The 20,573-nt window shown below is 44.4% G+C and overlaps 2 protein-coding genes across 10 annotated transcripts in view; one reads left to right on the top strand and one right to left on the bottom strand.

The window, feature by feature from the left end:
* stra6 (signaling receptor and transporter of retinol STRA6) overlaps nt 1-18,503 on the bottom strand; it is a 43,356-nt gene extending 24,853 nt beyond the window's left edge. For 3 of the 4 annotated variants that reach the window (XM_068015490.1, XM_068015493.1, XM_068015494.1), the window contains exons 1-4: nt 17,914-18,198; nt 7,550-7,941; nt 7,391-7,454; nt 6,100-6,185 (exon numbers count right to left, since the gene is read on the bottom strand). In XM_068015490.1, the coding sequence (XP_067871591.1) occupies nt 6,100-6,185; nt 7,391-7,454; nt 7,550-7,653 (254 nt within the window). In that variant the 5' untranslated portion in view covers nt 7,654-7,941; nt 17,914-18,198. Of the gene's footprint in view, nt 1-6,099; nt 6,186-7,390; nt 7,455-7,549; nt 7,942-17,913; nt 18,199-18,334 lie in introns of those variants that run through there. The other variant, XM_068015491.1, reaches the window with a different exon arrangement.
* Nucleotides 18,504-18,684: 181 nt separating this feature from the next.
* The window catches only part of ccdc33 (coiled-coil domain containing 33), a 304,008-nt gene continuing 302,119 nt past the window's right edge, over nt 18,685-20,573 (top strand). For 3 of the 6 annotated variants that reach the window (XM_068015484.1, XM_068015485.1, XM_068015483.1), the window contains exon 1: nt 18,685-18,853. The gene's annotated coding sequence lies outside the window, so the exon portion shown is untranslated. The remainder of the gene's footprint in view (nt 18,854-20,573) is intronic. The other 3 variants (XM_068015480.1, XM_068015479.1, XM_068015481.1) reach the window with 2 other exon arrangements.

The raw sequence follows: 20,573 nt of genomic DNA, 5'->3' as shown, positions 1-20,573 counted from the left end.
ATGGCCAAGCCATCTCAAGCGCCGCTGACTCAGTAGGGTGTATATGCTGGGGGTGTTGGCCGCCTCGAGGACTTCTGTGTTGGAGATACGGTCCTGCCACCTGATGCCAAGGATTCTCTGGAGGCAGCGAAGATGGAATGAATGGAGACTTTGCTCTTGGCTGACATACGTTGTCCAGGCCTCGCTGCCATAGAGCAAGGTACTGAGGACACAGGCTTGATACATTCGGACTTTTGTGTTCCGTGTCAGTGCGCCATTTTCCCACACTCTCTTGGCCAGTCTGGACATAGCAGTGGAAGCCTTTCCCATGCGCTTGTTGATTTCTGCATCAAGAGACAGGTTACTGGAAATAGTTGAGCCTAGGTAGGCGAACTCTTGAACCACTTCCAGGGTGTGGTTGCCTATATTGATGGATGGAGCATTTCTGATGTCCTGTCCCATGATGTTCGTTTTCTTGAGGCTGATGGTTAGGCCAAATTCGTTGCAGGCAGCCGCAATCCTGGCAATGAGTCTCTGCAGGCACTCTTCAGTGTGAGATGTTAATGCAGCATCGTCAGCAAAGAGGAGTTCCCTGATGAGGACTTTCCGTACTTTGGTCTTCGCTCTAAGACGGGCAAGGTTGAACAACCTGCCATCTGATCTTGTGTGGAGGAAAATTCCTTCTTCTGAAGACTTGAACACATGAGAGAGCAGCATGGAGAAGATCCCAAACAGTGTGGGTGCAAGAACACAGCCCTGTTTCACACCACTCAGGATAGGAAAGGGGTCTGATGAGGCACCGCTATGTTGAATTGTGCCTTTCATATTGTCATGGAATGAGGTGATGATACTTAGTAGCTTTGGTGGACATCCGATCTTTTCTGGTAGTCTGACGAGACCACGTCTGCTGATGAGGTCAAAGGCTTTGGTGAGATCTATGAAAGCAACGTAGAGGGGCATCTGTTGTTCACGGCATTTCTCCTGTAGCTGGCGAAGGGAGAACAGCATATCAATGGTGGATCTCTCTGCTCGAAAGCCACACTGTGCCTCAGGGTAGACACACTCAGCCAGCTTCTGGAGCCTGTTTAAAGCGACTCGAGCGAAGACTTTCCCCACTATGCTGAGTAGAGAGATTCCACGGTAGTTGCTGCAGTCACCGCGGTCACCCTTGTTCTTATGGAGGGTGATGATATTGGCATCGTGCATGTCCTGTGGTACTGCTCCCTCATCCCAGCACAGGCAAAGCAGTTCATGGAGTGCTGAAAGTATAGCAGGCTTGGCACTCTTGATTATTTCAAGGGTAATGCCGTCCTTCCCAGGGGTTTTTTCCGCTGGCTAGAGAATCAATGGAATCACGGAGTTTCGACTTTGTTGGCTGTACGTCCAGCTCATCCATGACTGGTAGAGACTGGGCTGCATTGAGGGCGGTCTCAGTGACATTTTCCCTGGAGTACAGTTCTAGGTAGTGTTCCACCCAGCAGTCCATTTGCTTGCATTGGTCAGTGATTCTGTCCCGATTTAGATTTGAGAGGGGTGATCTTGATGGTTGGCCCAAAAGCTCTCTTAATGCCATCATACATTCCTCTGATGTTTCCCGTGTCAGAGGCCAGCTGAATATGACTGCATAGGTGTTGCCAGCAGTCATTTGCGCAGCACCTGGCTGTTCTTTGTGCAGCGCTTCTGGCTGTTTTAAGTGCTACGGATGTTAACTCGCTGGGGGCTTTCTTGTAGTTCAACAGTGCAATGCGCTTAGCGGCTATGACAGGTTCCAGCTCTTCAAAGTGAGATTGAAACCAGTCTGCATTCTGCTTCAAACGTTTGCCATAGGTGGTCATTGCTGAGTCATAGATGGCGTCTCTGATGTGGGCCCACTTGGTCTCTGCATCCCCTGTGGGAGTGTTTTGAAGGGCTTTTTAAAAGTGAATTTAGAAACTTATCTAACAGCTGTGGATAATTCTGCTCGTGTTGATGAACGGGTGGCCCTTCTGCTTGGAGTGATGCAGCTTCTTTGGTTTGAGTCTAACCTTGCTGCACACCAGGGAGTGGTCGATGTCGCAGTCCACAGTGTGGAATCTCATTAGTAAAGACTTATTATTTATTTTCTAATAGTTATTGTTGGTGTTGTTAAAAGAAAACCTGGCTTGGTGTGCTTTGTTCTGGGAGACAAAGGGTGTCTAATTTGGCTATTCTTTGGTAGGTGGAAACATTATTTGATATGCTATGACCTGTGGAGTAGCAGGACTCAATTAACAGTGCATTTCTCCCGCCTTGGTCGTAACAGGAGCAAGAAAACGGAGTTAACGTTTCAGGTCTGTGACCATTCATCAGATCAGTGATGAAAGGTCACAAGCCTGAAACAGCAGGCAGGATTTTACAGCGGGTTTCAGGACCCCTGACATGGGGACGAAATGGGAGTCCCGAGCCTGCACTTGCCGGCAATGAGACCAGCTCAGCAACTTTACCAGGTTGGGCTCGCTGTCCAATTTTTCTTCATTTGTTATTCGTTAATGGAGATGCAGTCGTCACTGGCTAGGCCACCATTTATTGCCCATCCCTGATTACCCATGAGGTGGTGGCGGTGGGATGCTTTCTTGAACCACTGCAGTCCATGTGGGGTAGGTAGCCCTATAGTGCTGTTAGGAAGGCAGTTCCAGGACTTTGACCCAGCAACAGTGAAGAAACGGCAATATAGTTCCAAGTCAGGATAGTGTGTGACTTGGAGGGGAACTTGCAGGTGGTGGTGTTCCCATGCAACTGCTCCCCTTGTCCTTCGAGGTGGTAGAGGTCATGGGTTTGGAACGTGCTGTCTAAGGAGCCTTGGTGCGTTGCTGCAGTGCATCTTGTAGATGGTACACACTGCTGCCACTGTGTGTCAGTGGTGGAGGGAGTGAATGTTTGTGGATGGGGTGCCAATCAAGCGGACTGCTTTGTCCTGGATGGTGTTGAGTGTCTCAAGTATTGTTGGAGCTGCACCCATCCAGGCAAGTGGAGAGTATTCCATCACAGTCCGGACTTTCATTTTGTAGATGGTGGACAGGCACTGGGGAGTCAGGAGGTGAGTTACTTGCCGCAGGATTCCTAGCCTCTGACCTGCTGTTGTAGACACGGTATTTATATGGCTACTCCAGTTCAGTTTCTGGTCAATGGTAGCCCCCAGGATGTTGATAGTGGGAGATTCAGCAATTGTAATGCCATTGAATGTCAAGGGGAGATGGTTAGATTCCCTCTTGTTGGAGATGGTCATTGCCTGGCACTTGTGTGGTGTGATTACTTGCCACTTATCAGCCCAAGCCTGGATACTGTCCAGGTCTTGCTGCATTTCTACATGGGCTGCTTCAGTGACTGAGAGGTTGCAAATGGTGAACATTGTGCAATCATCAGTGAACATCTCCACTTCTGACTTTATGGTCAAAGGAAGGTCATTGCTGAAGCAGCTGAAGATGGTTGGGCCTAGGACACTACCCTGAGGAACTCCTGCAGTGATGTCCTGGAGCTGAGATGATTGACCAACAACCACAATCATCTTCCTTTGTGCTAGGTATGACTCCAACCAGTGGAGAGTTTTCCCCCGATTCCTGTTGACACCAGTTTTGCTAGGGCTCCTCGATGCCATACTCAGTCAAATGCTGCCTTGATGTCAAGGGCAGTCTGGAGTTCAGCTCTCTTGTCCACGTTTGAACCAAGGCTGTAAGGAGGTCAGGAGCGGAGTGGCCCTGGCGGAACCCAAACTGAGCAGGCTATTGCGAAGTAAGTGCCGCTTGATTACGCTGTCGATGACACCTTCCATCATTTTACTGATGATAGAGAGTAGACTGATGGGGCGGTAATTGGCCGGGTTGGGCTTGTCCTGCTTTTTGTGGACAGGACATACCTGGGCAATTTTCCACATTGCTGCTAGATGCCAGTGTTATACTGGAACAGCTTGGCTATTGGAGCAGCTAGTTCTGGAGCACAGGTCTTCAGTACTATTGCCAGAATATTGTCAGGGCCCATAGCCTTTGCAGTATCCAGTGCCTTCAGTCATTTCCTGATATCACAGAGTGAACTGAATTAAGGATAGCAGGCGGGTGGGGTCCTGATGCTGTTGGCCCAGAGGGCCAGCGCTCTAGAGCCTTGACAGCCCCACCGGGAGAGATGGGCGCTGCTGAGGGAGCTCGGGGAAATCCAGAGGGCATTGCAACATTGAGGGGCTCTCAGAGAGGCAAGTATAAAATTGAAAATCAGAAAGGGCCAAGCATGCAGGGCCCTCCATTCGACAGACAGCCACTCCGTATCCATCCCCTGCTGAAAAATATCTCCGGCGGTGGGAGTGTGTCGGGGAGCTGTTCCAACGCAGCTTCCTGTTATTTTCCTGCCCTCCCAGCCTGCCACCCAGGAGCTGGGAAAATAGTGTCCATTGACTGTTTCTCTCTCCACAGACAGAGTCAGGCCTGCTGAGTATTTCCAGCATTTTCCGTTTTCATGACCATTTCCCCCCCCCCCCTCCCCCGTGATGCCCTTATTTGAAAAGATTAGCAATGGCTATTCCTCTCTGCAGGAGCTAGTTTGCTTATCGGTGCATTCTGGAATGTCCCAGATTCGGAGCGATGGGTGGGACAACACTACAGTTACTAATGCAAAAAAATTCGGGGAAATCAAGAGGGCATCCCAACATGGAGGTACCCTCAGAGAGGTGAGCATAAAATTGAAAACCAGAGGGGCCAAGCAAGCAGGGCCCTCCCGATAGCCTCCTGGGGCCACTCTGCTGCTGGCAATATGCCAGCAGGCTGGGAAAAGGAACAGTCCAGCTCAGGAGACAATCTGCTAGCAGGATTGGAGACACACACGGTCACAGATTTCTCCCCAAAGTTAGAAATTTGAAAGAATCATAGAATGGTTACAGCACAGAAGCAGGCCATTCAGCCCATCGTGCTCATACTGGCTCTCTGCAAGAGCAATTCACCTAGTCCCACTCTCCCGCCTTTTCCCCACAACCTGTCAAATCTTTTCTCTCCAGATAGTTATCCAGTTCTCTTTTGAAAGCCTGGATTGAACCTGCCTCCACCACACTCTCAGGCAGTGCATTCCAGATCCGAACCACGCGCTGTTTAAAAAAAATATCTTCCCTCATGTTGCCATTGCTTCTTTTACCAATTACCTTAAACTGGTGTCCTCAGGTACTGCCAACGGGAACCATTTCTCCCTGTCTACTCTGTCCCGATCCCTTGTGAATCCATCCCTTTAAACATTTAAATTAAGGTCAGGTGGGTTGCAAAAAAAAAAAAAGCAAGGTGCATTCCGACTGACCCCCAAATGCTTTGTGAACCAGATTTGATACCACACTGGTTTTGCCTCCAATGAGTCCCTCTCTGTTTCACTCCAGGTTAACAATCAGGTTTAATGCCAGTGCAAAGCAGAAATCACTTCACAACAATGCTAAACCTGGCAGTGTAAACACCAGTTGTGTGATTCCAGAGAGATTTGACCTTCGTGGTGGAGGCCGAGTGGGAAAAATACAAACCATGTGTAGCTATTTAAACAGTAGGAATTCTTAAATGAGGTTTAGTGGTTGTGATCACTTGTGTTACACAAACATAAAGTGCGGATTAACCTACTTTTTTTGGGAAACTTTCAGGTTTTAAATCCTACTTTAATGAGCAGAAATGGGCTGTGTCACTGAGTGAGGCATAGGACATTTCAGCAAAGAACAGAGGCATAAGGAAAAGAAAATTGATTAAGAAAGAGAATGCCTTACATAAATGAACCCAGTGTCGTAGAGTGAGCTAAACCTGGGGAGCTTGTATGTTTATAATGAACCTTGGAGGAGCTGAAGCAAGTTTTTAAAAAAAATTCAAAAGTGGTGTTTTTAAATCAGGAACTGTGCGTACAAGTGTTGAAGTTACCGAGTAACCTGATCCATTTTATGGGCAGCAATAGTCAGGTTGAGAATAGCAGCAAAAGCACATACATATACTTGTATAAACATTACTAAGTAGGTGAGCTTTCAGTGCGCCCAGCACACTTAACACTGTGATGTATATACGCCAAATTGTCATGGTTTGACCTGAGGAACCCCAGAGTTTAGTTCATACAGGGTTCAAACATTGACCCCGGGGACCTGAAGGAGAGCAGACACTTAACTGCAACAAGCCAGGGGCTCCACCACAGCAACCCTTGCACAATCGTCTCCGCTTCACAAGAAAGGACAGGAACACCAGCAGCACAAACTGAAAGAGAACAAGGGAGAACTCAAAACATCCGGATATAGCACCTAGCTGCATTGTGAAGCCCTTTGCGTTCATTCTGACTGAACAGATTATTCTGACACTCAGAACAAGGAGTAGGCTATTTAGACCCTCGAGTCTGTTGGGCCAATGAGAGCATAGCCGATCTGCGACTTAACTTCATAGCCCTACCTTTGCTCCACATTCCTTAATAGATTTTTGTTAACTAAAGTTTCAAATGTAAAATTAATTGATCTAGCATGGATTGCTATTTGTGAAACAGAGTTCCAAACTTCTACTATCCTTTGTTTGTAGAGGAGTTCCCTAATTTCACTCCTGAAAAAAAAAGGTCTGGCTCTAATGTTTTGACTATGTCCCCTAGTCTTAGACTCCCCAACCAGCAGAGACAGGGTTCCTGGGTCACGCTTTCAAGTGAAGAAATTCCTTTTGTTGTCAGTTCACTGCCCCCACCCCCTTACCACTACTTTAAACCCTCTGATCCTGGTAACACTGTGGGTTAATCATATAGGAACCATTTAATATTCTATCCTCAGTGAGGCTCTGAATATTCCTCACAGCTTTAATTTCAAATCAGAAAGGGTGAAGGGGCAAAAGATTTACACTATGTTATTCATGGTGAAAACGTAAATGGAGGGAAAAAAAAAACTTGCTTTTCTATTATGTCTTGCATATCCTCAATTACTTCTGGAGGTGTAGTCACATTTAAAAAAAAAACTATATAGGCAATCACAGCAAGATCCAACAAATAGCAATGGGATACATTTGTGGTGTTGGAGGGTTACATATTGGTTAGGACACTGGGGAGAACTACCCTGCTGATCTTTGAAATAGTGCCACGAGATCTTTTAAAACTACCCGAGAGCACAGACGGGGGGCTCGATTTAACATCTCATTCAAGAAACAGCACCTCTGACAGTGTAGTACTCCTTCAGTACTGCACTGGGAGTGGATGGAATAATGAATTTTCTCTCACTACACATGGTGAAACAGTAGAAATTGGTGCTGTATAATGACTCCTAAGTTTACATTTTTTTCTTAAATAAAAAAATGCAAGTTACTTGATGCTTTACCTCACTCCCAAACTCTAGCCTGGCTCACTTGAAGCCAGACAAGATGACTTGAGAATCAAAGACATTTATTCCAAACTACATATTAAAAGCTGAATTAAGTAAAAAAGGCAAACTTACAGATATGCCAGCTGCACAGAAATGATACAGATCAACTCGGATGGTGGGATCACAGGATGTTACACTATGGAACAAAGTAAAACAAAGCGATGAACACACGCTACAAGTTTATGGGGAAAAAAAACTTGGAATTTACCAGAATCAAAATGAAAAACATACTCTGCAGGAGGGTCAGTGGGAGCCAGGCGGTCATCTATGTACCAGTCGGAATAATCCATGTAGTCAGGCTCATAAATGTCTAAAGATTCATTTCTGGAATCCATCTTTTGTGCTGTTTCTCACTTGGTCAACAACCCCAATGCAACGTTGTTCTGTTCCTTGGACTGTTGTCTTTTAGTATGGGTATCTTGCTGCTCCAAGTGCCTTGCACAGCTGATCTAGATTAATTACCAGGTCTGTAAACTGCACAAGCTTGCCTTGATGAATGGATCTCTCGCCTTCCTTCTTTTCCCAAGTTGTGTTTAACACCTCCGGGACCAACTTCAAACAGAGTCACACTGGGACACACACAGTTAAGTGGCCAGTCAGCTTCATAACCCAAGAGATCAGAGCTGCAGAATTAAAAGGGTTCACACACACTGGCAATGGTTCCATGCACGAACAGAATTAATAGGGTCTTACTCCCTGCTTAACATTTCACCATATTTAAAAACGTAGAACAAGAGAGGAATGCATCAATAAAAAGCCAAAATAAAAGCAAGCACAACCTGGCTTGTGAATATAACAAGGAAGCCTGTAAATTTTAAAGGCAACAGATTCAAAAGACTTTGCAATAAAGGAGACACGTTAAAAAAAATGGTATTTAATTCTGGTAATTATACATTAGATCAACATTAAAATGCCATATTATTAGTGAAAATTAACTTCAATGTAAAAAAAAAGTTTTGAAATATACTAGTTCAATTGTTTTAATAGCTTTGACATCTGGTAAGATGACCTGACTCATTGCCACAGTTAGAGACAGATTGACCCCCTCACTTTAATTGAGGAAGTGGTTGATCAGAGTTTTGAGGTATTCAAATAGATGAACAAGGGAGATTAAGTTCATGTACCAGAATGCTAACTTCATTAAAAAAAAGATAGAGAGAGAGACACACACACACACACACACACACACACAGAGAAAACAAACAAGACACTGAACACCAAATGAAAATCAACAGCAGAGTAAGAGAGAACTTTCATTTATAAAGTACCTTTCACATCCAACCTTGGGTTGAAGCAAAGGGTCGACTCAAAATTTTGAAGAGATGTCACTTTGTATCAGGGGAGTCAATTGTTTTTGGGAGCTTGTTGTGCACAGATTGGAGGCCACATTTTTTTACATGACAATGTAAAATTGGCTGTGAAACACTTTGGGACATCCTGAGGTCATGAAAGAACTTGCATTTATGTAGTGCCTCTCTTTTTTTTCTTAGCACTTTATTAACACGATAATTTGTAATGGCTTTTCACTGATGATGTGGCGGGGTGTTAAGTATGCTTGCATCAAGCGTTGTGCGATGCAGGTAGAGAGCAGTGTAGAAGCAGTAGTTTAACTCTATGTCACCTGTTAATTCAACCATTGCTGTTTTAAAACAAAAAAAAAGTGTACAAAATGAGGAAGTCTTTTGATCTGAATAAATGGAAAAAATGCCTGGAGGGTAGAGCTGAAAACTTGGCATTAAAACTGCATTGTATGTGAAAGGTGGATTGGCACAATTATGCCAGATCAGACACAAGTGGGACAAAGCACTTTTATTTTAAAAACAAGATATAAAGGGTGAGGAACCGCACATTCAGGATTGCTGCCCTTGGTAGAACATTAAATTAGTTGGTCTGTTCACAAGGGGAAAAGATGGTGAGCTTTGTTGCAAGTACTGATTTCATCTACTGGAAAAACCAAGGAGAAGTAAAAGACCAACAACTTGGGAAACTCTTACGTTTCTACACCCCTTAATACATTACATAGATGTTCTGGCTTTTACACTCAACACCAGCCTCCTTCCACCATTAGCATATCCTTCTACTTCTTGCTTCCTCGTGTACTTGCCTAGCTACCCCAAAGACTTGAGCACAAAAATCTAGGCGGACACTCCAGTGCAGTACTGCAGGAGTGCTACACTGTTGGAGGTGCTGTCTTTCAGATGAGAAAAGTTAAACCCAGAAGACCCTCTCTGTTAGATGTAAAAATGATCCTGGTGGAACTATTTTGAAGGTGCCAATATTTATCCCTAAACCAACATCAGTAGAAACAGGATAACTGGTTATCACATTGCTGTTTGTGGGGCCTTGATGTGCGTAAATTGGCAACTACATTTCACTGACTGTAAAGCACTTTAAGACATCCCGGGGGGGTCATGAAAGGCACTATGTAAATATAAGTCATTGAAGCTGTGTAACACTACTTTTACACAAGATCTTTACTCTTCTGAAGGATCCTAAAACAATAAATGTCTTGTCACTAGAGATAAATGGAGAGTTGAAGGGGACATTCTGCAATGTGTAAATATTTGTATTTGACTCCAATTACACACCCTTACAGAGATGAAGGCAAACTGGGGTACAAACTGTTTCACTTCCCCTGCGGAGACAGATTGATTAGACAGCTTTTTCTCTGTTGGTTTGCGATTGACCCTCCTCCACAGGGACTGGTTGTGTTTTTCCCTTTTTTTAAAAAAAAGTACAGATAATAAAATTCCTCTAAATACTGATTTAAAAAAAATCCTAAAGCCCAGAGGGATTATGACAGTCAGGATGTTTTTGTTGCAAGCACTGATGGTCAAAGAAGTAGACTTAAAAACAAAAATGCATAACCTTAACAATTTAAGAAGAAAGGTTCACAGCTAAACACTTGCTGTTCTGCCAAGCCAGCTATGAATAATGGACTAACCATGCAGAACTGGACTGATCAGCAACTGAACATTTCAGGCAAGGTCATAAACCCACTGAGCACTCCCTAGATTTTCTTCAAGTTAGGTCAGTTTTTTTTGGCACTAATTTCCTTTGACGGACTCTGGTCAGGATACAGTTCTACACATGCACACAGCGGAGCCCGCACCCCATCTGATTTTTTAACGTCCCAAACCCAGATTATTTTTCTGGCAAGTTTAGAGCCCAGAGCAGTTCCCACCACCCCAACCAAGATCAACTCAGCGCAGACTAAGGATTAAACTTAGAATCATTGGTTCATATGATGGAACACTAAAGTGGTGGTTTTTTAGAGCAGTGTTGTCCAATAGAACACAGGAACAGGAGGAGGCCAGTTATCCTTTTGAGTCTAACTGACATTCAATGAGCTCATGGCTGATCTGTGACCGAACTCCATAGACTTGCCTTTGCCTCATATCGCTTAGATTTTTATTAACCAAAAATATCACTCAATTTTAAAACTAACAACTGATCTAGCATCAATTGCCCTTTGCGGAAGGGAGTTCCAAACTTCTACCACCCTTTGCATGAAGAAGTGTTCATTTCCCTCCGGAAAAGGTCTGGTTCTAATTTTTAGTCCACGCCCCCAGTCCTAGACGCCCCAACCAGAGGAAATAGTTTCTCCCAATCTACCATATCTGTTCCCCTTAATAGCTTGAAATCTTCAATCAAAATCACCCCTTAACCTTCTAAATGCAAGGGAATACAACCCAAGTTTGTGTGATTGCTGACTAGTCATAGGTGCACTTAGTGACATCGTTTTAGCCACAGGCACCAACTTTAGTAGAAAACACCCCTTATGCTTACAATACACTGATAAATATACTGCACGTGTATTTTGTGTTAAATATTTACTCCCGTTCAGTAACCAAGCGATAAAAAGGACTCAAACAAAGACTCTGTTTTCTGTCTTACTATTTTACCAACAAACACAAAACACACAAAAAAAATGTTGTTAAAGTTCACATGCTTTGTGAATAAGATCAAGATCGGATGCTCAAGAGCAGTTGTTTAGTCATTTTTAAAAAATTTCCCGATCAGTTTGACACATCTGCATTCCCAATTAGCTAAATATGGCTAATGATTGGACAGCACTGGCCTAAACCCATAGATCATTAGCGACGCCGGTGTCTTCTTTTCAAAGGCCCTTGATTTATGCGGTGGCTTATCTGGTTACAATATCTGTAGCTTTAGCCCAATGTACCACTCTCACCTCTAGCTTAGAAGGTTGTGAGTTCAAGGCCAGCTCCCACCACTTGAACACATCCAGCTGACACTCGAGCAGGATTTTGTCCTTTGGGTTGGGACCCTGATATCAGGGTCAAATGGGTGTCACAACCCCACTCTGGATGGGAAACACTCACCCGGCAGTGATTTTCTCTGTATTGGCCAATTAGTGGCCAGCGAGTGCACTTGCTGGCCTATTAAGGACGGCGGGCGGGCTCTCGTTGCTGGAAGGCCAATAGGAGGCCCTCCAGCACTGAAGGAGCAGCAGCTCACAATTCAGGTAAGAGCGAGACTCGCGAACTTTTTAAAACGAATTAATTTTTTAAAAAAGGTCTTCAGCAGCCAGGTGGAAGCAAATAGAGAGCAGTCTCAGTTAGAGCATGGCTACCTGACCTGAACCCACGACATGTGTTGGGTTGCTTTACCGGGTAGGGCATTTAGGCTCGGGTTCGGTTCGGACACAGTGGCAGCCAGGACGTCACAGGGGGAGAAACACTCTGCACTAGTCTGCAGTGAACGATTCCATCCAAGGATGAGCACAACCTCTTCAATATAAGTCAACTTTATTCTGTTAGTTGGGTCGGGCGCGGGAAAAAAAGGATTCGGGCTGGGTCGGGCTCGGGGTCGGATGTGGTTCTGTAGGGCTTGGGTCGGGTTTCATTTGCAGACCCGAGCCGACCTTTAGTCTCAGGTGACTGATCAACATGTTATCTTACTGCTTCCAATCATGAAACAGTTCCTTTGGCCAGAATGAAGTAAAAGTTTTTTTACAACCTCAGGATGTTTCAATGAAGCAGTTTTAAAGCATAATCACTGTTGCAATGCAGGAAACACAGCTGCCAATTTTCACACAGCAAGATCCCATAGATAACACTGTGCCAAGGTATCTTGTATTTACCGGAGAGGGCAGACAGGGGCCTGGATTAAATGGCTCATCTGACAGTGCAGCATTCCCTCAGTACCGCACTGGAGTGTCAGCCCATAAATTTGTGTTTAGCTTGAACATACAGCCTTCTGACTTAGGAGGACAGAGTGCTATCAACTGAGTCACAGCTAGTACTTGAATGGCTTATTCAACTGCCCTGTCAGTCATTCATCCAGCATCAACCACAACAATGGGAGAGTTGTTCAACCATTAACTCCACTTCAATGAGGAGCCTTTGTTGGATTGCCTTTGAAAATATTTGTCACAAAATACGTGGCCTCTTAGAGAATTAGTATTTCCCAAAAAAGTAGGGTTCTGTAATCTTGCTGTCTTGGAATAATTTGCAAGGCACAAGAGGCTTATTGCAGCATGCATAGCCCATTGTACTGCAGTCAATTGGAGACTTCAGGATTATAAAGGTACACCATTAGTATAGATGAAATAGGGGTTCCATTTCACAGACATGAAAGTTACCGCGCAAGTCTAGAGTTGTGATCTAGTTCTGCAGTGGAGATTGGAGGAAGCAGCCTAACACCACTTTTAGTCCTACACAAATAGGAAGTGTAGTGTCCTAACTGATGTATGATGTTCACAGTCATCCCTTGCAACTGATGTTTTAAACCCACCAATCAATTTGTTTAGACACAGCCAAACTGAAAATTTCTGACTGCAGAGTCAAATACCCTCTTCAGCTATACAAAGTCCAAACTTCTCTTCCATATGGTGAGAGGTCTTGCAATATCAGAATGTCACTAGACATGAGAAATCAGCTTCAGAAAAGAATGAGCAGGATTGGATTTGGAAAAAAAAAACTTGCATTTATATAGTGCCTTTCACCAACTCAGATGTCCCAAAGCGCTTTACAGCCAATGAGGTACTTTTTGAAGTATAGTCACTGCTGTAAATGAAGGAAATGCAGCAACTTAATTTTCACATAGCAAGAAGATAATCTTTTAGCTGTCGGTTGAGGGATACATATTGGCTAGGACATGAGGGAAAAACTCCCTTGCTCTTCTTCGAAATAGTGCCTTAGGATTTTTACACCCACTTGAGGGGGTAGACAGGGCTTTGGTCTAATAACTCATCCAAAAGATGGCACCTAGGGCAGTCCAATATACCCTTGGTAGTGCTTTGGGAGCGTCAGCCTAGATTGTGTGGTCAAGTCTCTAAAGTGGGACTTGAACCCACATCTTTCTAACTCAGGAGGAGAGTGCACGACTCACTGAGTCACAGTTGATAAATTGTGAGTCTATAAACTAGGAGTAACTGACTCCCTGTTCACAGCATGTAGTGTAACTGTACCTAGAAATCACACACTACTTTTGACTTTGTAGGCCAGTCACACACATTAGTCAATTAATAACTACATTTTAACTTTAGAAGCAGGTTTCTTTTTGAAACTGTTCCATGTTAAACATTACCAAGCAAAACAACTTCAGTATGGCTGAAAACAAAAGACATTCTGTCAAAGCTTTTCACCTTGCACTCATCAGGACAGACACAAGAATGCCAAATTTCAAAGGGAGCAACATTTTATACTGCATGTGAAAAGGGTGCCGATTTGGTCGATGCGTTGCCATGGAGAAAGCACCAGGGAACTATTCCCCACGCTTTTGTTTAATTCAAAAAAAGGCACAACGCCTGGACGTGTTCCTTTTGCCTGCAGACAACCGGTCCCTACATTTGAATATATGTAGCTACTAACAAGCGCAAGTGAGCCACATTGCGAAGCAGACTGATTGATTGGTTGTTAGTGTAGTTCTTAGCACACTCAGGATTGTTCAGTAAGCGCTGCCCAATTGCAGAACTGCATCCAAGGTTAGATAATGTGTTGAGTTTTGCAAGTACAGGTTGGTCGGCTACAGGCAGTACTCTGCCTGTTGTGGATCATATCAAACAGCATGTCCCTTTGGCTGTTCACAATAGGCAGAGTACCCTTTGGCTGATCCACAACAGGCAGAGTACTGACTGTAGCTGACCAGCCAGTATTTGCAAAACTCAGAACACGATGAACTGGATTTTATTCCCAGGCAGACATCGGGTTCCGTGGAGGGGGAGGGCGGCCGGAGAATTGCAGCAGCTGCTTCGGAACTAGACACTGGGATTGCTGGATCTGATCTTCCTGGGGGTTGGATAGGCAGACGTTGGCCTTCCTGCCCGGAGGCCAATTGAGCCCCTTAAGTGGCATATTGACAGCCAATTAAGGGCCTCTTTCCACTGCCGCTGGGATCTTACCAGCTGGGGGATGGGGCCTCCACTGTGCAGGGAGGATGCCTTGGAAAACGAGGCGCCCTCTCTGCGGGCTTGGGGAGTGGGGCCCTCTTTCATGGGCAATTCATGGCCTGGGTCAGAGGCTGCTGCAGTACCAGTAATGGCCACCACTCCTAGTGGTGCTGACGATACTGTGGAGCTGGCAGCCCCGTAACTGGCCGGCAGCTCTTGGGGATGGGGATCCCACCCCTATTAAGTGTTTAAAGGGACGGGGATCCCACCTCCTTCAACTTTAAAAGCCAAAGACCGGAGGATCACTCCAGGAGCATGAAAAAGTGCAGAGGCGAGGTTCCCCTGACTTTGACCCGGTGCTGGGACCCCCGCCTCTTGCACAAAAATCCAGCCCAATGTTAGATGTGATTCTGCGATTGTGCAGCACTTGTGGAACAATCCAGAATGTGGTAAGAACTACACTAACCAATTTAAGATCAGTCAGTGTCACGACCCGGTGAGGCAGGGGTCTAGGGCTCCCCTCTCAGCCTTTTCCTGGTTTGGCTATGACAGGGTTTAAATTTATAGAACACCATGTTTTTAGCTTCACCTGAGGCAAGTCCTTGCTCATTGTAAAACTTTATTAACCTTAAAGCTCAGTTTAAATTTACTAAAAAGAATACGCGACAATGCGAGCATGCATACCCGATAAACACATACACAAATAGAGACAGGAAAAGGTGAAAGAATCAAAGGGGAAAGGTTTGATGCAATAGCTGGGGTTCAATTACTGGTTTTGGTTTGGATGTAAAGTCTTTGATTGAAGTTAAGTCTTGCAGTTCTCGTTGGGGCCTAGTGCACACTTTTAAACCACTTTCACTGGTCTTCTGTCTTGAGGCTTAGTTATTTCCGTGGGTCCCTGGAACTTTGCGTGAGAGACACAGACACAGATTCTCTTTATCTTGATGTTCAGTTGCAGTCTCTTCCCAAACTGTTCTGAGTCAGGCACAATTAAAAAAAACCCAGATTGGCCAGATTAGTTATGTGGCTAGATCCCTGTGTGAAAGAGCCTCCCATGTGGGATTTGTGGATTTAGTCAAGCTTACTAGATAGTGGGGTGAGGGTGAGGGTGGAATGCTGACTCTTACACATTCAATGATTTTCAATGTCTCTTGATCATCACTATTGACAAAATCCATCTGGCTAAGTGAATCAGGGAGGAACTCCCATTGTCTTCTTCATGCAACTGTCTTTTAGAATTCAAATATGCAGCCATGTTTTCAGCCACTGTTGTGGTCTTTTTAAGCAAGTTATTTCAAGTCCAGTAACAGTTCAAAAGTAATGTTTCATATGATGAAATTAATAGGTCTCATTTTGGCAGGTGTGGTTTCCGTCAGTCGGGCTTGCAATGTGGCTCACTTACACTTGATAGAAGTGACATATTCATGCATAGGGACTTGTCCTCTGCAGGCAAAAGGAACATGTCCAGGTGTTGTGCCTTTTTTGAATTAAACAAAAGTGTGGTGCTTTCTCTATGGCAACGCCTCAACCAGAGTCGACTTGCTGACCCAATCAGCACGTTTTTTCATGCAGTATAAATTGTTGTTCCCTTTGAAATTTGGCATTCTTGCATCTGTCCTGACGAGTGCATGATGAAAAAGCTTTGACCGCATATCTCTTTTTTTCAAGCAAAAGAAAACACACAGATGGACTGATGCCAAGGTGATGGTACAGGTAAATAACATAGGACACTCGAGTCCTGTGCAGTTCTGGTTTCCATATTACAAACAAAAATATACACAAGTCCTGGAGAAAGTGAAAAAGAATTACCACAACTGAAAGGTTACAACAATCAGGACTCAACAAACTGGGGCTCCTTTCCTCAAGGAACCAGAAGGCAGAGGGGTAACCTAAAAGCTGTCTAAAGCTTATGAAGGGGTTCAATAGGGTAAATGTTTCGACTTGTGGGAAAATACAAAACTAGGGGCCATAGATACAAGATAGTCACTAATAAATCCAATAAGGATTTCAGGAGAAATTTCTTTACCTAGAGAGTGGAACTTACTGCAAGGAGTAGTTGAAGAAACTAGCGTAGATATGTTTAAGGGGAAGCTAGATAAGTACACAAGGGAAAAGAAGGTGATAGGGCAAGAGGAGTCTTCGAGCATAAATACTGGCATAGATCTGGGCGGCACAGTGGCGCAGTGGTTAGCACCGCAGCCTCACAGCTCCAGGGACCCGGGTTCGATTCCGGGTACTGCCTGTGTGGAGTTTGCAAGTTCTCCCTGTGTATGCGTGGGTTTTCTCCGGGTGCTCCGGTTTCCTCCCACAAGCCAAAAGACTTGCAGGTTGATAGGTAAATAGGCCATTATAAATTGTCACTAGTATAGGTAGGTGGTAGGGAAGTATAGGGACAGGTGGGGATGTTTGGTAGGAATATGGGATTAGTGTAGGATTAGTATGAATGGGTGGTTGATGTTCGGCACAGACTCGGTGGGCCGAAGGGCCTGTTTCAGTGCTGTATCTCTAATCTAATCTTTTGGGCCAAATAGCCTGATTCTGTGCAATTTCATGAGTGCCTGGAGAAGGCATTGCGAACCAGATACCATGAACCCTTTTTCAGATGAGATTGGATCATAAACCAAGTGAAAACCTTAATATTTGCCAAAAATTTAACTAAACATATTCTATTTCTAATCACCCCCCCACTTCAGTCCCTCCCCTAACACCGCATGAACGCACTCAGCCACCACTAAATCACTGGCTGTTTACCAACATACACTCAGTTTAGAATACCAGCGATTACACGTCTGATCTTAATTATCTAGTGCAGTTGGTTCACAGACTCCCATTTGGGAGGGGATGAAAAAGTTAAACCTAAGTGAACATGACATCGTCAGTCCTAATTGAATCTAAACCCCTTTCAATTCTCCAATTCAGCTTTTAAACTTCTCACAACGAAAAACTGCACATAAAGTTCACTTGCTACACAACTTTTTTTTGTTGACTGTGTAGCGCATTCATAGAGTGAAACCCTGAGAAAATCCACCTTAAAAAAAAAATCACCAAGTTGGAAAACTACAAATTTAATGGGTCTACAGAGGAAAACGACGTTTGTCAGTAACATACAAAACTTCTGCATGTGTTGTTACAGCCAGAAATAGATCAGAATCCATTCTAACATGAACGATACTATGCAAATAATCAGTTGCACATTATTTTTTTCAATTAGCAATGATTATTAACGCTGTTGTGTTACCTCTCTCGTTGGTTCAACCTCAGACAAGCGCAGAGACGGTCGGCTCCATAGTCTGAATGCTACTCCTTTTAGATTATAAGCAAGCAGTATTCTCTCAAACAGCAGCGCTACCGGGCCAGCCTTGCAGAGTTTAAAGACAAAGTTTAACCAATGTGATCACCCAACTCGTTACATAACTGATTGCAGGAGGAGGGCACTTTAAATTGATATGCTACATTGCCCAGGTGGTTTGACCACATCAGTTGGTCAAGGTGTACTTATTGTTCCTGGACCTGTTTCACTGACATTGTGAAATCCCCAATGGACAATAGGACAGAAGTATTTATCGGGTGGTCGCGCCCGCCCACACTATTTTATCAAACATCTTCAGCTATCTGGTGTAATTTGTACGAGCTTTAAAAGAAAACAAAACTAGTCTTACTTGCAACCTTCTTTTTGCTTTGTCGGTGTAAGGTGAGTCACACACTTTCATACTCTCACACAAAGTTAAATAAAAGTTTATTTTCAATTTTTTTTAAAAAAGAGAGTTGGTTGAAATCCTAACTCCCCTTTAAACCTCCACTTCAACACCGTGTTCCCAATTATATACTTCAGTTGTGCCTTTGAGTTTAAAAACTGCAAACTTGACTGGGTTGCAGTTGGTGCATTAACTTTTATCAAACACTGTTGAAATTCTCACTGTATGCGTGGGCAGGTTGGAAATCCCTGTGTCTGCTAATACGCCGTCTAACAGATCTGTTGACTCATTCATTTTGGGGGTTTTAAGATCTCCCTGGTGTTGGCTATTTTCTTCTCTGCTCTGGCTGCCTGGCCTCTCTCTTGCCTGTGTCTAGGTGGTACTGGAGAGGGAACATGTGGTGGTGTGATATGCTCAATGCTAAGTGGGCGCTGCGGGGTATCGTGTCTTATGGACCCTAGAAATAACATTCAAATCGAATTGGTAAGGTTACTTTTGCTTTTATTGTATTATCTTAAGCATCTCCGTTTAGTCAGACCACATGTTAGCATCATCAGAATGACACAGAAAAGAAGGAGGCCATGCAGCCCATCGACTCTGTGCCAGCTCTTTCGAAGAGCAATCCATTTTGTCCCACTCCCCCTCTCTTTCCCCACATCGCTGCAATTTTTTTCTCCTTCAAGTATTTATCCAATTCCCTTTTGAAGGTTGCTATTGAATCTGTTTCCATCTCCCTATAAGGCTGCGCATTACAAATCCTAAACACTCGTCGCGTAAAAACGTTTTTCCTCATTTTGCCTCTGGTTCTCTTGCCAATTCCCCTTTAAACTATTGCATGAATGGTGACCTTCAAAAGAGGTCACTTGTGGTACTGGCTTCAATCAGGTGATACTGCAGCAACAGAGTGCCACTCCAATTGGTCCAATTAAGATAAGCTAAACCAAAGGACAGTAAAATCTGTATATGTAGACTTTCTGCTTGCCTGTAAGGTTACACTCAGAGAATTTACAGCCAAGGTTTGAACAGGCCGAGTGTGCAGAGGGGGTACTTAATCACTAAAACGATGCAGTTTACTGGTGCCTGTGCACTCGCAAGCTTCCTGTCACTGGTTAGGACTACCCTGCCCACTAAGTTCCAGGGTTATCTAGAGACCAGTGGGATGGATACCATCCCCCTTGTCAGCCTGCCCATTCATCAACCTAGCCTTGGCGTGCTGCCAGGCTCAAGTATTGCATCACCGATCTGTGACAGAGATTGGTTCCGATCTCCAATTTGGAACCAACTTAATGCCAAAGAGACTTAGTTACCCTCCTGCATCCCCTTCCCAAAGAGCAAACCTATCACACGGGTTGGGATTCTTCCTAATTGGCTTCAGGTAACCATTCAAGCTAATGGGCAGAGTGATCCCAAGGCACTTCACAAAGGAGAAACAGACACTGCAAAACAACAGGGGAGAGGGTTGGATAAATGGGTAGAGATGTGATAAGGCAGAGAGGGCCAGAGAGGGAGTCTCAGAGCAGGGCCGAGCCAGACCTGAGTGATAAACTATTTGAATAACTACTAGGTTTGCCAGTAGTTATGATGGCAGCTGGTTCTATTTCGGATATTCCACAAATGTCCTGTCAGCTGTTTCAAACAGATGGTTCCTTGGTCAAAGTGAGACGGTGCAAAGCTGAAAGGAGATGGGGTGAAGTTAATCTAGGCTGAGAACTGATTTATAAAAACAAGTATTAAATTAAAAAGGAGCACAAAGAGTTTTCTTAATACTTTTTTTTATATGTTCGGGGATGTGGGCATCGCTGGCTAGGCCAGCATTTATTGCCCATCTCTAATTGCCCTTGAGAAGGTGGTGGTGAGCTGCCTTCTTGAACCGCTGCAGTCCGTATGGGGTAGGTAAACCCACAGCGCTGTTAGGAAGGGAGTTCCAGGATTTTGATCCAGTGACAGTGAAGGAACAGCAATATAGTTCCAAGTCAGGATGGTGTTTGGCTTGGAGGGGAACTTGCAGGTGGTGGTGTTCCCATGCATCTGCTGCCCTTGTCCTTCTAGTTGGTAGAGGTTGTGGGTTTGGAAGGTACTGTCAAAGGAGCCTTGGTGAGTTGCTCTGGTGCATCTTGTAGATGATACACACTGCTGTCACTGTGTTTCAGTGGTGGAGGGAGTGAATGTTGAAGGTTGTAGATCGGCTGCCAATCAAACGGGC

The sequence above is a fragment of the Heterodontus francisci genome, chromosome 35, assembly GCF_036365525.1.
Source record: "Heterodontus francisci isolate sHetFra1 chromosome 35, sHetFra1.hap1, whole genome shotgun sequence".
In the NCBI taxonomy this organism is placed as follows: Eukaryota; Metazoa; Chordata; class Chondrichthyes; order Heterodontiformes; family Heterodontidae; genus Heterodontus; species Heterodontus francisci.
This window is presented reverse-complemented; position numbering and strand designations above follow the sequence as displayed.